Source organism: Geotrypetes seraphini, chromosome 11 (genome assembly GCF_902459505.1).
Source record: "Geotrypetes seraphini chromosome 11, aGeoSer1.1, whole genome shotgun sequence".
Lineage (NCBI taxonomy): Eukaryota > Metazoa > Chordata > Amphibia > Gymnophiona > Dermophiidae > Geotrypetes > Geotrypetes seraphini.
The window spans coordinates 47,935,164-47,952,816 of record NC_047094.1 but is presented as its reverse complement, the minus strand read 5'-3'; the positions used below and the strand labels follow the sequence as shown (position 1 = coordinate 47,952,816).

At 44.5% G+C, this 17,653-nt stretch overlaps 1 protein-coding gene across 3 annotated transcripts in view; it reads right to left on the bottom strand.

The window, feature by feature from the left end:
* Positions 1 to 17,653, bottom strand: part of SEPTIN12 (septin 12) — a 198,127-nt gene that overhangs the window by 60,083 nt on the left and 120,391 nt on the right. For 2 of the 3 annotated variants that reach the window (XM_033963188.1, XM_033963187.1), the window contains exon 3: positions 221 to 286. The exons of the other annotated variant lie outside the window; for it this stretch is intronic. In XM_033963188.1, the coding sequence (XP_033819079.1) occupies positions 221 to 286 (66 nt within the window). The remainder of the gene's footprint in view (positions 1 to 220; positions 287 to 17,653) is intronic. 3 annotated transcript variants of the gene reach the window in all.

The following is a 17,653-nucleotide window of genomic DNA, read 5'->3' as shown; positions in this document are numbered from 1 at the left end:
CCTGAATATCATTGCTATCTGTACGCGAAGGTGGAATGCCTTTGCTCGGCCCATGCACTATATGGATAGCGTCAGAGCAGTCAGTGTGACTTTTCAGTGGTACCAATCTGGACTGTGCTGCTGAAAAGTCTCTTGGAATATTTGTCCCTTAAACTATAGCGAGTCCACTCTACACCCTTGGTCTTTGACGGGCATGGCAACCAGTTGCCTTTTCATTTACCTCGCTGGTGAGTATTTGGTATGTTCTGATGGTATCGCTGCTCATCATAACTGGAGAATTCTTCCACTGTAAAACAAGAAAACAGCAAGCAGCAGTCACTGGCACGAAATCAAACAGTACCACAGGTATGTGTGTTCAGTGCTGTTGAGGGGCTCGCGAAAAGTAAAAAGCAGTGTACAGCCCTTTCACAAGTGCAAACACCCCCACCGGAGCCTAAACTTTGGGCAGCCGCTTCCTGAAAGCATGGGAAATAGGGCAACACATTTTAGACAGAAGGCAGAGGGGAGTTAAAAAAAAAAGATAAGTTTCCAGCGCCGAGAGCATGCACAGACCATCTACAGGCAAAGCAGATGGTCTGCACATGCGTCAGGATCGCTCTTCAGCGATCCGTGTCATCGGTGGGGGGCGTTCCTCTGATCGCCCCCATTTGAATATGGACTTGTCATGAATTGATCGGCCTGCCACGGATTGCACATGGATCGGACGTGATCAGGCAGGTTAGTGAATCCAGCCCAGAGAGTAAGAAAACAAACAGTCCCTGCTCGAAAGAGCTTACAATCTAAATAGGCAAGACAGACAAACAGGATGTCATGGATACAGTTGAGGGGAACGGTTGATCAGCGGGCTGGGTTGGAGGGCAGAGGAGTAGGGTTAAGGATTGAAAGCTAACACCAGCTCTGCAGATATGCATTCAAAAAAAAATGGCATATTCCAATCACAAAACAGAAAATAAAAATTACTTTTATCTACCCTTGTTTTCTGACCATTTATTTTTCTAATCTTGCTAGTACCATGCTCTGGTTTCTGCTTTTCCTTGCTTTTTCTTAAAATTTGTTTCCAGGATTTTCTGTCCATTTGAGATTTCTTCTCTCTTCTATTTTCAGTTCCTCCCCTCAATCCTCTATAATACTGATTTCTTACTTTTAGCTTTCTTCCATTTTTTCTAACTTCTCACCCCAGATTTCACTTTTACATTGCATTACATTTATTGTCATCTATTCCACCTTAAGCTTTCAGTTCTAGAAGGATTACAATAAGGGATAAACTGGTCTTTCAAGCGAGATAACAATCCAGTATTTTATTTATGATGGAATTAGCTCATCCTGACATATTTCCTGAATAATAGAGTTTTTGTTTCCTTTCGGAAAGTTCTATAATCTGTTACCGAAGATAGAATTCTGATAACTGAGGTCCAATTTTGCTGCTCGGAATGACAAAAAAAGCCCTTGAGCATTCTCTTTTGATTGAAAGGTAGGTAAATAGGTTCTGGACTCTCCTCAATCTACTCATGTTCATCATTTCTGCCTTATCACATTCTTGGTCAGCGCAATAAAGCTCAGTATAATAAGAACAAAACACTTTGCTAATAGTCTGAATAGTGGTGCATTACTTTCCATTCCGCTGTACTATTTGAGAGATTATTTTGAGTTGCCTGTTTAAGTGCTGTTGCCAGCAACCTACTCATTTTATAATTGAGCAAAATATTCCTTTTGAACTCTCTGGAGGGATTCCCCCAGGGAATCCAACTCCAGATCCTTTAAAGCAAGGTATAAGGTTGTCAGTTCATATTTGTCAGGAGAAGTAGAATTCTCCCTTTTCATCTTTCACTTAAGCCTTAGATCATATGGCCTGCTCTTTGTCCGCTGCTGTTCTGCATAAGTAGGCCTGAAGAGCTATTAATTTGCCTTGTAAAACTGCCTTGAGTGCCTCCCATATTATAGGGGGGTTGACCTCAACATTATCATTAAGTTCCAAATATTCTCTAATGTAATTAGCAACGATTTCTACCTGTGGAGCAGTGGAAAGTAAAAAATCCATATACCGCCACAGTGGCCTAGATTTCCTACCACCATCTCCTTTTAGTATCAATTCCAAAGGCACATGGTCAGACAATGTGCTACTATATATCTTACAGCTTTCTAAAGATTGGAAATCAGCCCATCCCCCAACTACAGGTCTATATGAGAATGAGATGTATGAAACGATGGATCCCATAAATCCCAACAGGATAGGAGTGACTAACTGCTCTGTCACCTTTGGCATACTGTATATGACTGGCAGTATTATCGACTAGGAGATCCAACATTATATTAAAATCACCACCCATCAGCAATTTCCCTTCAATAAGTCTTCATTATATAGTATCAAGATTTTTCAAGGCAGCCCCTTGATCAATGTTGGGTGTTTACACATTTAATAAAGTAAAAACTTCGGGACCTATGGACATCTTTAATAGAAATCTACCTTTGGGGTCTCGAATGATTCAATGGACCCTACAAACTGAGGATTCTATAAATAGAATGCCCACCCCTTTGCTCTTTTTATGAAGCCTATTGGAAGTTAGGTAGACATGTGCATATCTAACATGTAAGTGCTGATGTAATAGTTAAAACTGTAAAGAAATCTTAGGAGTCACGTTTTACCAAAAGCTCACTTATGACCACATCAGTTTAGTGGTCAAGTCCTGTTTTTACAGACTCCACATGATTCGTTCGGCTTCTAAATTTCTTGAGCCTAAATCTATAAACATTCTAATCCACTCTTTAGTGATTTCCAAACTTGATTACTACAACTCTTTATTCAAAAGTATTACCCAAAAAGAAATTAGACGTCTTCAAATTATACAGAACATAACCATAAAACTTATTTAAAATGTATAATATCACACTGGCTTCCAATTGTGCAGAGGATTACCTATAAAATTATTCTGCTCTCCTTTAAAACACCAATATTTATTGACAAACTCTTAATTCCATACATACCTTTACGTTCACTTAGATCAGGGATCTCAAAGTTCCTTCTTGCGGGCCGTAATCCAGTTGGGTTTTCAGGATTTCCCCGATGAATATGCATTGAAAGCAGTGCATGCACATAGATCTCATGCATATTCAATAGGGAAATCCTGAAAACCTGACTGGATTGCGGGCCCTCAAGGAGGGACTTTGAGACCCCTGACTTAGATCTACTGATCAACATTTTCTATCTATCCCTTCCCTTAATCAGTACAAAACACCCCGATATCTTTTCCGTCACAGCACCCCAGCTGTGGAATGCCCTACCAACATATATAAGAGAAGAAAAGTGTTTGACCAATTTAAATGCAAATTGAAATGCTATCTATTTAAGGATCACAAAAAACAGGGAGGAATGGAGGAAAGTGTAATCCAAAAATATCACTCCAAGACAAAAGCATCACACAAGCCATGAAAGCTAGCTTATTACTTAAGCGAAAGAAAAGCCTTAGACAAACGGAAAGGTATACCCATACTCTTCCACACAAGCATCATAGACAAAAACTGTCGCACAAGTTTAAAGTTAACAGGTTAGTAGCCTGGCCTGTTTGTGTTCAGTGGTTTTACCATTAATCATTCTCAGCTATTTTTTTGCTCCCACCTGCTAACTTTAAACTTGTGTGAAAGTTTTTTTGCCTTTGATGCTTGGGTGGAAGAGTGTGAATACACCTCTCTGTTTGTCTGAGGCTTTTCTTTCGCTTAAGTAATAAGCTAGCTTTCTTGGCTTGTGTGGTGCTTTTGTCTTGGAGTGATATTTTTGGATTTTTGTATCTATTTAAGGATGCCTTTAACCTAGCATAACTAAAAGAAGATGCTCCTCTTCTATTCCTCAACCATCTATTCCCTTATTCCCTACCATTTTGTTTTTACCTTAATTGTTCTCCTATCCCAGTTGTCGGCAAACCGCGGCTCGTGAGCCACATGCGGCTCTTTAGCCACTTCAGTGCAGCTCTGCTAGAGAATGACATGGTGACTGATCTTGTCTCCCGCAGTACTGCCGCTGTTTCTTTTGACTAATGAGTTTGCCAACCACTGTCCTATTCTATGCTGTTCACTAGTTAAGTCTGTGATTTTTTACCCTATTTTATTTTTGTGTATCGCTTAGGAAATAGATAAGCGATTTAATCATATTTTAATAAAAACTTGAAACTTAATGAGTTTCCTGTATGAAGTGTGGCCTGTAAGTGAATTAACTCTTAAACATCAATTGCTGTTTTCTATTAAGGCCCTGCACATTATCAATAAAAATCTAAGTTCTGTTCAGTTAACCTAAGCACTTGCCATTATTGCCACATTTGATAACCACCACTCAAGATATCCATAACCACACCATATCGCTCCCTTCCTTTTCATATTTCTCCGGTCTGGAGTTCCCCCTCCCCTAATCCATCCCCTATCCCATTACCTTCTCCAAATATATTAAGGGTCCAAAATTGATTCCCCTTCAAAAGAAGGAAAGAGGAAACAGACTATCCTCCCTCATGCCCCCCTTCTATTTAGAATTCTAGTTATAGTAGGAACAAAAATATCATGAACTTTCAGCCCCCCAATGTACCATACTAATGTTAAACCTAAAGAGTCTCGGGAGTCGATCACAGCACAAGAGGTAAAAAAGGCACCTCTCCAATATCCATGTCCTTCAGTCTCTGGGACTTGTCACATCTCAAATGGAGGCATTCCACTCAGATCGAATTTCTTCTGGGGTCAAGGGTAAAGCTGGCAAAACCATCAGCACAAAGTCACACACTGCCTCCTGGAGTGACGTTGCCAATACCTGGGCCATTCCAGGATGTGGAGGAGTGCTGGCCCCACTAGGCTCAATAACACTTTGTTGTCCAGGGTGAGGGACTTCCCACCCCCAAGTGCAGATCCACCCGAATTAACAGGTACCGTATAGCTATTAATTGCTATTTGTCGCGGTGAGGAGGCTACAGGAGATTACCCTGTTTCCTTCTTCGCTTTGGCATTCTTTTCAAAATAGGAAACAATCAGGTAAAACCCGAAATTTAATGTAGAAACTTGATTCTCAATAGCAATCTAGGAGCCTCCTCCAACACGTCTTACTCCGCTGTCATCTTGGTCTCTCACCCTTTATTATGTTCTTATGCCTCCTTGAGAGCCGACTTCATTCCTCTCTCCCCTCCCCCTTCTCTCTCTCTTTTTATCTTGATATTTATACACTCCGAGTATTGTGGTCTTGTCCAGAATTGCAATGCAGATAATTTATATCAGAAAAAGAGGAATATTAAGACTGCTCCTACATTTCTTACATAGTCACCACACTTAGCTCAAACAACAAAATAGTTAGATTCTTGTACTGAAACTAAAACTTGGATGTTGGAAGAAAAATATAAATGCAATGCAGCTGAACTTTGTATGTCTTCTGATGCAGAGTCACATGACAGGAAAGGAGGCCACTAGGGATAAAAGCTTGCAAGTAGAGACAGATCTGGTTATATACTCAAGTGTAGTGTTGGGGGAGAAAGAGGATGGCTACCGTGACCTGCTGACAGAGTGCTGCTTTTTTTTTTTTTTGGGGGGGGGGGGGGGGGGGGGGGAGGGGGAAAAAAGGCATTAAACTCATCTGTGAAGGTGGATTTTTATGAAGCAGCTGGTTAAGTTACATAAGTGCCACATCACTAAACGTGGTTTTTAAGATTTAAGTTAGGTCTTAATTGTGTTGGGGGTTGAGCTTTGATAATGTAAAGGTGTCAGTGTTTATTACAGACATTCACTCACTACTACTACTTCTTATTTCTATAGCGCTACTTAGATAGGGATTACCAGATGTCTGGATTTCCCTGCACATGTCCTCCTTTTCGAGGACATGTCCAGGGGTCCGGACGGGCTTTTCAAAACATGGCACTTTGTCCGGGTTTTGAAAAGCTTTTTTAAATCGCATCAGGCAGGAGAGCATACGCATGTGACATCATCGCATCCGCGCATGCCCTCTTGCCTGATGACAGCAGGTAGCAGGGGGGAGCAGGGCTAGGGGGCAGGTCTAGGGGGGTCTGGATTTTACAAAAGTAAAATCTGGTATCCCTACTTCTACTAGACATGCGCAGCGCTGTACCTTCCTGCTCAAAAGAGCTTACGATCTAGTCAAGACAGAAACTGGACAAGAAGGTGCATCTATACACAGTGCTCAGATGGGGGGAATTACAGAGGGAGTGATAAAACAGATTATTGGTGTTTAGCAGGTGGGTTGGAGTTTGGAATTGAAAGCAGTGGAAGATATTTTTCCAGAGTATGTTCTTCAGAACTCAAGAGCCCGCTTTGGTCTAATTCTTCCTCCTGACTTTTTTGTTGGAGTGTTCTAAGTCAAGAAGAGTGCCTGGGAATTCAAGAGGATTTGGAGACTGAAGATCAGAGGTAAAAAAGTGCTGATAAGGAGAGATCCCCCTATGCATCTAGAAAACAAGAGTTTAATAGCTGCAATCATAAGAGTCTTTGAGATCTGCAAAGCAGTAACAGAGCTCCTACCTAAGGGAAGTCAAGAACAAGTAGTGTAATACTGCTACTGATCAAAGGAGGTAAAGTACCAATATAGGGAAAATTCAGGGGACATGATCCCTCTCCAAGTGTCTTGTTTTGGGTTACTGGGGTAGAGACCATAGGGCACAGCACAGTGGTGTGCCATGAGAGATTCCAGAATTTTACTTTATTTTTATAAATTCCCTTCATAAGTATACATTAGAATAGATGACATGTATATCGCATACACATGAGTCTGTCAATGTTACGATCATGGCAAGTAATTTTATTTTTTATGCAGTAGTTATCCTAACTTGAGCACAAAGCAAACAAGGGCAGGGCAGAGGCTGCAAACTACAGACCGGTGAGTCTCACATCAATAGTATGCAAACTCATGGAAACACTAATCAAATGTAAATTAGACGCAATCTTGGATGAGGAGAATCTACGGGATCCCAGTCAACACGGATTCACCAAGGGTAGGTCCTGCCAATCCAATCTCATCAGCTTCTTTGATTGGGTAACAAAACAGCTAGACTTGGGAGAATCCGTGGACGTCGTATACCTAGACTTTAGCAAAGCTTTCGATAGTGTCCCGCATCACAGGCTGTTGAGCAAGATGAAATCAATGGGGCTGGGAGAAACACTAAATACATGGATCAACAGTGTTCTCCCCAGCGCTTTTCAGCCGGGCGCTCCGCCCAGCAAATTTAGATGCCCGCCCAGCTGTCATCTGCCGAATCCTGTTGCCACCACCGCTTAACGCGCAGCGTGGAGAGCCGCCGAAAGACTCCTGCCAGACTTAAAACAAAACCCAGCAAGCAACTCGAACCTGGCTTCCCTCCGAAACCGGAAGTTACGTTGGGGGGGGGGGGGGGGTAGGGAAGAGAAGCCGGCACGGACCATTAGAGCACCGGAGCATGCGGGAGATAGGCCAGCCACAGAGGGAAGCTTACTTGCTCTTGCTTACTTCAGGCATTTCTCGCAGCCGGGTCCTGCCTACTTTCTGTTTCCGCGAAGGCAGGACCCGGCAACGAGAAAGGCCCGAAGTAAGCAAGAGCAGCAAGTTGTAAGCTTCCCTCTGTCGCTGACCTTTCGGAGATAGGTCAGCGATGAAGGGAAACTTGCAACTTGCCTTGGTCTGTAGCGAATCTGCCGGGTGTGTGAGATGGGGGGGGGGGGGGTGAATGGGAGGAGAAAAGCTGCTGTACCCAATTAGAGGGGGAGGGGGAAGAGAAATGCTGGTGCTTCTGCTGTACCCAATAGGGGGAGGGGGAAGAGTCATGCTGCTGTACCCAATGGGGGGAGGGGGAAGAGAAATGCTGCTGCACCCAATTGGGGAGTGAGAAGGAAGATCAGGAAAAGGAGAAAAGAGATGCAAAGACCATGGGAGGGAGGGAAAGAAGATACCATACCATGGAGTGGAAGAGAGAGATGTCAGGGCATATGGGGGGGAAGCAGGGCCAGATTAAAGGATAGGCCCAGTAGGCACAGGCCTAGGGCCCAAAATGGTCAGGGGGGGGGGGCCCGCCAGTGCTGTGCTTTGGGGCCTTACCCTTGCTGGATTCGCTGGAAGCAGCAGCCTCATCATCATCATCCCGGGCGCCCCCCCAACCTGATCTGACCCTCCTTTACCTCCTTCCCTCATCAGTGACATGCCAGAGGGAATCATGGCAGGAGAAAGCCCTGAAGCAGCCTGCTTAGAGTAGAGCAGTGCTGTTTAGAGTCTCGTGATGGGAGGGAGGGAGAGATAGGAGGGTCGTGGGGGGGGGGGGGAGAGTAGCAGTCTGCCCCGGGTGCTCGGCCTGGTGTCATGAACTTCTTTGGCTAGCAACAGCATTTACAATTCACTGCTGTTGCCAGCTTCAGGCCTTCCTCTCTGCCGGGTCCTGCCTACTTCTGTTTCCATGAAGGCAGAACCTGACAGAGAAGAAGGCCTGAAGCTGGCAAAAGCAGTGAATTGTGAATGCTGCTGCCTGAAGAAGTTCATGACGCCAGGCCTTGGGTGACAGAAGGAGGAAAGGGAGAGAGGGGGAGAGACTTGCTGCACCCAACTGGAGGGAGAAAGAAGATGAGGGAGGGAATGAAACGAAATGCCAGGGATTGGAGGGAAGGGAGGGAGGAAGAGATGCCAGGGCATGGAGGGAAGAAGGAAAGTATGCCAGACCAAGGGAAAAGGAAGGGGGAAAGGAAGGTGGATATGTCAGAGCATGGAGGGGGAGGGAGAAATGGAAGAAAAGGAAAGGAGTGAGATGCCAGAGAATCAGGGAAGGGAAGATACCAGACTGTGGGGTGTGAAGGGAAGAAAGGAGAAGAGAGCGATGCCAGAGCATAGGGGACGGGGTGGTGACAGAGAGAGAAAAATGGAGAGGTGGCAGAGCAGAAATCAATCATGTACAAAGGAGAAGAGAAGGGGCACAGGATAGACAGTTTATTGAAGGAGCATAAAAAGAGGGAAGATGCCATATGGAACGGGGAGAGGGCAGACAGTGGATGGAAGGGGCTGATGCTGTATGGAAGACAGAGAAGAAAGATGCTGGCTAGAAAGAAGAGTGAAGACAAGATGATTAAAGCAGAAACGACAAAAGGTAGAAAAAATTTTTTTTGTTGCTTTACGTAGAATCAAGTAGTATTGTATCTATTGATTAAAGTTTATAAATAGGAAATGGAAATGGAAATAAGGCAGTTTTTTGGGGACTAAACCCCTTTCCTCAGGTCAGAACAGGATACTATAACAGGGGTGCCCAAATGGTCGAGTGCGATCGACCAGTAGATCGCAAAGGCAATGTGAGTCGATCACGTTGCCTTGGCAGTCTTTTTCTTCCTGCCTCCCTGAGCCAGGCCAGGCGTGTACAAGCGCCGGACTCACAAGACTTCACCTCCGACGTCAATTCTGACATCAGAGAGGAAGTTCTGGGCCAGCCAATCGCTGCCTGGCTGGCCTGGAACTTCTTCTCTGACGTTAGAATTGACATCAGAGGTGAAGTCTTTGTGAGTCCGGCACTTGTACATTCCTGGCCTGGCTCGTGGAAGCAGGGAGAAATCAGCATGGTGGCTTAGGAGGCAGGGAAAGAATCGGGGAAGTGGAGAAATTGGCATGATGGCTTGGGGGGGGGCAGGGGGAGAGAGACAGAAAGAAAAGGGGAGGGGCAGAAAGAAAAAAATATTGGATTTATAGTCAGAAGAAGGAAGTGCAAACAGAGACTCATGAAATCACCAGACAAAAAGGTAGGAAAAATGATTTTATTTTCAGTTTAGTGATCAAAATGTGTCTGTTTTGAGAATTTATATCTGCTATCTATATTTTGCACTATGGCCCCCTTTTACTAAACTGCAATAGCGTTTTTTAGCGCAGGGAGCCTATGAGCATCGAGAGCAGCGCAGGGCATTCAGTGCATCTCCCTGCTCTAAAAACCACTATTGCGATTTAGTAAAAAGGGAGGGGGTATATTTGTCTATTTTTGTATAGTTGTTCTTGAGGTGACATTGCATAGAATTGTCTGCCTTGACCTCTTTGAAAACCCGCGGAATATAAATGATAATTAACATTTTCTCTGCGTACAGTGCTTTGTGTTTTTTTTAAATTTTATTGTTGGTAGATCATTTTGACTTGGTCATTTTAAAAGTAGCTCGCAAGCCCAAAAAGTGTGGGCACCCCTGCTGTAGAGCCATTTCTTGTATGACTGGGCTATATTTATCTTTTCTTTTAGTTGTTTAAATTCATGCAGAAATAAATGGCTAGATTGAACCTAATGACTTTATTAACGCCTTTCCCTTTTTTAACCTCTATACCATTTGAAAGAGGACAAATACTTCTTAAATTTAGTAAAAATATTCTGGCACAAGTGTCAAACCTTAAAAAAGGAAGTCATATTGAGCATTGGAAAATAATAATAATGAATTAATAAAAATAGTACACATTTAGGGCTCCTTTTACTAAGTTACGATAGTGGTTTTAGCGTGTGCTTAGCACGCGGAGGAATTGCCACGCACGCTAGATGCTAATGCCAGCATTGAGCTGGCGTTAGTTTTCCCACGTAGCGCAGGGGATTGCACGTGCTAAAAATGCTAGCACACCTTAGTAAAAGAGGGGGTTAATTTCCCTCACCACCAAATTTCCTCATCCCGCCCCACCCGGCTACTTTTTCATGCCACCCGGCTGGAAAAAATTTCTGGGGAGAACACTGGATCAATGACTGGCTGAGTGGCAGACTTCAGAGGGTGGTAGTTAACGGTACCCTCTCTAAAACATCGGAGATGACCAGTGGAGTACCGCAGGGCTCAGTCTTGGCCCCGCTCCTTTTCAACATATTCATAGGGGACCTAACTCAGGGGCTTCAAGGTAAGATAATGTTATTCGCTGATGACGCCAAACTATGCAATATAGTGAGAGACGACAATTCACCCGATAGTATGACACAGGATCTACATTTGTTGGAGCTTTGGTCCTCGACCTGGCAGCTGGGCTTCAACGCTAAGAAATGCAAGATCATGCACTTGGCAGCAGAAATCCGTGCAGAACTTACACCTTGAATGGTGAGACCTTAGCTAGAACTTCAACAGAACGAGACTTGGGAGTGATCATCAGCGCAGACATGAAAACTGCTGATCATGTGGAGAAGGCTTCATCTAAGGCAAGACAGTTGTTAGGTTGCATCCGCAGGAGTTTCGTCAGAACCATGGTGAGACCTCATTTGGAATACTGTGTGCAATTCTGGAGGCCACACTACCGAAAAGATGTGCTGAGAGTAGAGTCGGTGCAACAGATGGCCACCAGGATGGTCTTGGGGCTCAAGGATCTATCGTACGAGGAAAGGCTGAAAAATTTGCGGCTTTCCTCACTCGAGGAACGTAGGGAGAGAGGAGACATGATCGAGACGTTTAAGTATATTACCGGCCGTATCGAGATGGAAGAAGAGATTCTCTTTCTCAAAGGACCCTCAGCCACAAGAGGGCATCTGCTCAAATTCAGGGGTGGGAAATTTCATGGTGACACCAGGAAATATTTCTTCACCGAGAGTGGTTGATCCTTGGAACGAGCTCCCGGTGCAGGCAAACAGCGTGCAAGAATTTAAGAGCAAATGGGATGCCCATGTGGGATCCCTTAGAGGGTTAAGCCAAGGGAACCTGTCACCAGGAGTGGGATCCCTAGGATAGTAGACTTGGGGGTGGGTCAGTAGAGTGGGCAGACCTGATGGGCTATGGCTCTTATCTGCCATCATCTTCTATCTTTCTATGTTTCTACAAGGCTTTGTTACTGTTTGGATCTTCTTGTCTTTGTGAACTTTGGATTTTCAGCTTCAACAGAAATTAAATTGAAAAAAAAGAAAATATGACTGCAGATGGTGAATGATGAAATGCGTGTTTGCTTGTCGACTATCGAGCTGCATTTTGTGTTAATTTGCACTTAAAAACAAGCACATCCATCGCATTGATTAGCAATTCTATCTATTTTAGTTTCACCATTGTTACATTTGCCCTTACATAGCTTAAAGAACTTTAAATAAGTAATTCAAATTTAATTTTTTGTTGGTTTTCAATTTTATAATTTCAAATTTTAATGTGCCACAAAAAACATTTGCTACGTGTAGTGTTCTAGAGCTATAAAAAAGTTTGAGAGGCACTGCCTTAGAATTTGCTTCCAGAAATTTTACTTCAAACTCCTATGCTCTTACCAGAGCTATGGGCTTTCATCTTCATATATGCCATAAGTAGTCATAATGAAGACTATTGTAAGGTCAGTAGACTGTTTAGCAGTTTCCAGAAAAAAAAAAAAGGAGAGTATCCGCCTCCCCACCCTAATAATAAAATCAGGGGATGGGACTGTTTTGGAGGGTATAAAATCCTGGGTTGCTTTTGAATTCCTGTCTTTGGCTTCAAGCCTCCATAGTTTTTGACCATAGTTGTTCTAGGGAAGAGCCATCCAACCTAAAGCCCTAGTCATCTAGGTCCCATATTTCAACCATGATAGTTCTCAGAGTTCTCAAAACTCAGAAATATCACGAGAGATTGAGCTCTTGATAACCACCTCTGCCACATTGTCCTTGCCAGGTGTTAGTACAGAACTACACATTAGAGAATGACACGGTGGCGGTTTACCCACGGCCACCGCATTTTAGCCGCGGGTCACCCGCCGAAAATGGGGAAGAAAACTAGCAGTCGCTGCGGTGACGGGGACAAGGCCATTCACCGCCCGCGGGGCGGTGAATGGTCTTGTCCCCGCAGTGAGGCATGAAGGATCGCGCGGTCCCCGCAGCTCACACCCGCCTGCCCAATCGATTCTAGTGTTTAGCCAGCTCTCTCCCTTCTCCTCACCTTAGTTTGTAGATTTTCTTTCTCGGCGACCCGCACGCTATCAGAGAGCCGCGCACCCGCTGCTGCTCAGTTTCATCTTCTGCTCTGACGCAACCGGAAACAGGAAGTTGCAGCAGAGCAGAAGATTGAACACTGAGCAGCCGCGCGTGCGCGGCTCTTTGGGAAAGCGTGCAGGTCGCCGAAAAAGAAAACCTATAAACTAAGGTGAGGAGAAGGGAGAGAGCTGGCTAAACACTAGGATCGATTGGGCAGGCAGGTAGTGGCTGCGGGGACCGTGCGATCGCTAGTGTTCCCATCCCGGCTCAAATTGGAAGGAGGGAGTGAAAGGGAAAAGGATTCTGGGCCAAGGGGATGAAGTCGGAAAGAAAAACCCACAGCAGGAAAGAAAGGGAAGGACTGGCAGGTGAGCCAGATGCTAGAAGCAGGGGGGGGGGGGGAAGAAAGAGGGAAAAAAGCTAGATGGGGTTGAAAAGAAGAGACACACTGGTATGGAAGAGGAAGATAGGGGAAATCTGGACACAGGAAGGTAACAGAAAGAGGGGAAATTATGTGCATGGGGCATAGGGACAGAGACATAAAGGGGACATGCCATGGGGATGGTATATGGACACAGGGGGGCAATGACAGATACATAGGGGAGATATCAGAAATGGAGAAAATAGGAGCACAGAAGCGAGATGGTTTGTGGGGATGGGACAGGGACCGAGCTCGCAGGCTCCAGTGGCTTGCACAAATTACATTGTAACGTGCCATGAAAATAAGAGGGAGGAAGGTAGATAGATAAGCCACGTGAGAGGAGCTGAAGGGTAGTAGAAAGGAACAGATGGTAAAGGAGGGAGGGAAGGGTGGTGGTGGAAAGGAATAGAACAGACTTTGAAGGAGGGTGGAGAGGAACAGACCCCCAAGGGAAATGTGGAAGACAGAGTGGGAAGAAGACAGATGCCAGACTATGCGGGAGAGGAGGGAAGAAGATGGGTGCTAGACCAATTGGGGGGGGGGGGTTAAGGGAAAGGCACAGTAACAGCAAATGGAAGACGCAGAGAGAAGACACACAGTGGATGGAAGGAATTCAATGAGAAGATGTGGAAAGCAGAAACCAGACAACAAAGGTAGAAAAAAAAAATTATATTTATTTATTTATTTTTTGCTTTAGGATAAAATAGTATATTAGTTGTGTTGATAAAAATTTATAAACAAAGCCCTGCCAGCTGAACATCTCTTTCTCTAGTTCAGCAGCAGGAACTTTGATTTATAAGAAAGGAATAAGCTAAATATTACAGTACTAAGGCTTATATGGATGCAGCGGGGACGGTGACGGGGCGGTGAATGGGATGGCAGTGGCGGTGACGGGGCGGTGAAAGGGATGGCGGTGACGGTGACGGGGCGGTGAAGGGAACGGCGGTGACGGGGCGGTGCAGAGGATGGTGGGCCGGTGACGGGGACAGATTTTTCCCCCGTGTCATTCTCTACTACACATGACATTGGAAGGAGAGAACAGTGCAGAGTTAGCAGCTCAGTACATGAAAATTTGTCAGATTTAAAACTGTACAACTTAGCAGTCACTAAACTATAGGACACTAAAAGGGCACTGCAAACAGCAGATGAGAGAAAGCACCTCATTTCAGAATATACCTGCTGAGAGATTTCTGCTTTCTCGGATGAAGGCATCACCTGCAGCCTTAACCAATGAGTGGCCCAAGTGCCAAGAAATCACAGCCCCTTCTCCCAGGAAAAGGCCTCATGATTCAGTTGCTAGACATTCTGATTTTCTGAATCATGTTCACCGGCCCATGATAGAACAGCACCACTCGAAATCACTGCTTCAGCAACCGTGGCTAGCTAATATTAAACATGTATATTACAACAATTCCTTGATAAAATTAATGAACACAACTCAACCCAGCAAGATTGACCGCATATGACCACAGAAAGAGCATCACCTGAAAGTACAGCAGTGTTATCATCAAGTGCACCCAATGCTCAGGCTTGGTGGACTCCTCTAGGACACCTTTGGCCAGCGAGGAGCTAAAATATGTTTCTTAACTCTGTGTGTTCAGTGTGAAATTGAAAGCATTTATCTCCGAGATGATTAATTTCCTGCTTGGTGGTTTCTTTTTCCTGTCTTTGGTATTCCATCTAGAAAGGGGCTTATTGGAGATTTGTTGCCATGGAAACTTTGGCCTTGTGAGCTTCTTCAGAGAGTGTGTCCCATCAGTATTGCAAAGACACCGACAGGCCAATGCTCAGGACTCCTGCACTGTTCTCTATAGCACATGTGAATACCCCGGGAACAGCGTTGAAAACAAGCTTCCCAATGTTCAACATTAATAGTATGCAAATCATATGTGCGACATTAATGTTGAGCATTGGGAAGTTATTTTTTGGTAAGGAGAAGGAACCTGCCAGGCATGTGTGCAAAGGAGCTGGTGAGAGCGAGGGGCAGCTCACAGGCAGAGCGCATGGGCCCCTGGAGCATGACCATGACATCACACTGCCCTGAGCCCCACACTGTTGCTGACTCGGGTAAACAAATGGCCATTCCCTCTCCTCCCATCAAGTGGCCGACGTTCATAGAAACTAGGGCCCAAGCCTGCATGATCACTTTTGCACAACGGTGATGGAAGATGAACAGAAGTGCGATAACGTCTGCTAAGCTGGCAGAAGTGGGGTGCATGCTGGGAGCCTCTGTACATTGTGGGAATATTTCTGTATTAGTTTTAACTAGTTCGACGACGTGCGGTCACTCTGCCCTTTTGCTGCCGCATGCTAATGAGAATGAAGGAAAGGAACTGGAGGGATTTAACTCGGGGAAGGGGGCTACTTTCCTGGGTGGCCCCTAACTGCTGCCAGAAGAGAGAGAGGAAGCCGTGGACAGCAGCAAGGCAACTCTGATGCTCCTTGTTCTCTGACAATTCTATCCTAACGCCAGCTCAGAACTAGCGTTATGGGTTCGAGTGATAAGAGCATAGTTTGACTTGTGTGCTGTTTGAGCATCAGGAGGAATAATAAGTACCTCATTTACATCTGTTTGACTAACATTTGCATGTTATTTGCACTGATCTTTCAGTGCCCACGCTGTTCCCTGTCTGGTGCCCTCTGAATATGTGCGCAGCCTAACGCTGGAGCTAGTCCAGCACTAATTGCCACTAGTGCCGGTGTGCCACTAGCACTGGCCTGTGAACACCTGTCCTTGATCAGGTCTCGAGGTGAAGGGACATATGCCAATGGAATTCACTGTACCATGAACAGACAAACTTGAGAGACCTTGAGAGGGATTGTTACAACTTTCGACTCTCCATTATCCACTGCTCACCTCTCTTCTCACACTTCATTTGCCACCTACCTACATTTCTGCATATTGGGCCCCTTACTGCCTCCTCCCACCCTTCGGTCATTCTCTGCCCCATGCCTATATTTCCCTCCCCTTCTGACTCATCTCTCCCTCACTTCTCCATCTCTCCATCAGTGTTGGGCCTATGATTAAGCCATCATCATATGATGTTAATTCTAATACAGTAATTATTTTTGGGATATTCTTAAGCTATACACTACTAGATGCAGATAGCTGAGAAATCACCCTCATCAACCTAGGTACTCGTATTTGTATCTTTTATTTTTTTACCCCTTAGGTGACATGATTTTGTTTAACATATTAAAAAATACACACACACAGGTTGCGAATTTTACCTGCTATGTTGGGTTTTAATCTGATGTTTGTCTAGTAAATTTCTGAATATATTTCTATGAAATCTTGTTAAATTTTAAATGCTCTTCAGACCCTGTGTTGGAGTAAGAGGAGAAATAAAAAGCAGACTACTGGCCTTATTTTGTTAATGATCTTATTTCAGTGGGTATAGAAGAGCTCTTTGTGAATAAGGCTCTGCCTGTACCTTGCTACCTCTCTGCCTTCTTGTTTTAGATTTCCATTCAGACAAGATGCACACAGCTGCTGAACACCACACACAGACAAAGAGATATACACACAGGTAGTGTCATCCAGACAACGACAGATATGCACACTTACAAATGCATGCAGTACAGATTGAAAGAGAAGCCCCTTGCATTCCTAAAGCTAGTGCTGAGAGACCTCTATCCTGGCTGCATAGGGGTATTTACTCACAGCTCCCAAGCAAACAAAGCCTCGTCAGCACACCAGAACAGCAACAGAATTTGCCCTGTTTCATGAGTTGATCTGCTTCTGTTTCCAAGAATCTCCTCAACCAGACCCGACATCCCCTTTGTCTTCCTACCTTCCCCAGTCTTCCTTCTTCCTCCATAAAACACTTGTCAGTTAGATTCTCAAAACTTCGTGGTAAAAACTGATGGGCTGCTGTCACAGCTGTTATTGTAGCGATTTCAAAAAGGCGAGTCATTCTCAAAAAAAAAAAAATCACTCATGCAACTGAGGTTGGTGGATAGTAGCGAAGGTTCGCTAAATTTACATGAGATGAGTCGCAGGTGATAGTGATCGGTAGATGCGCAGAATACACCACAAAGAGGCGTAAATGTGCACATGTGCCGGGAAAAGCAACGCCGTAAGCGGTATGTCAATCATAGGTGTGTCAGAGCTACTGGATGAAAAGAAGGGAAGGGAGGGGAGATGCAACCTCAGCTTTCAACAAACGCACATAAGACATGCCTTTTCTCCCCCCAAAATTGCTATAATTCATGTAAATCTTGTAACTTGTTTTTAATGTCAAATTTTAATCATGAACCACAGCCAGAAACACATAAGACAGCTATAATACATGCACTTTTGTTACTCCCCTCCCAAAAAAAGATTATAATTTATGTTAATCATGTAGTTTATTTTTTTTCCATGAGCCACAGTCATAACACACGCCAGAGATGC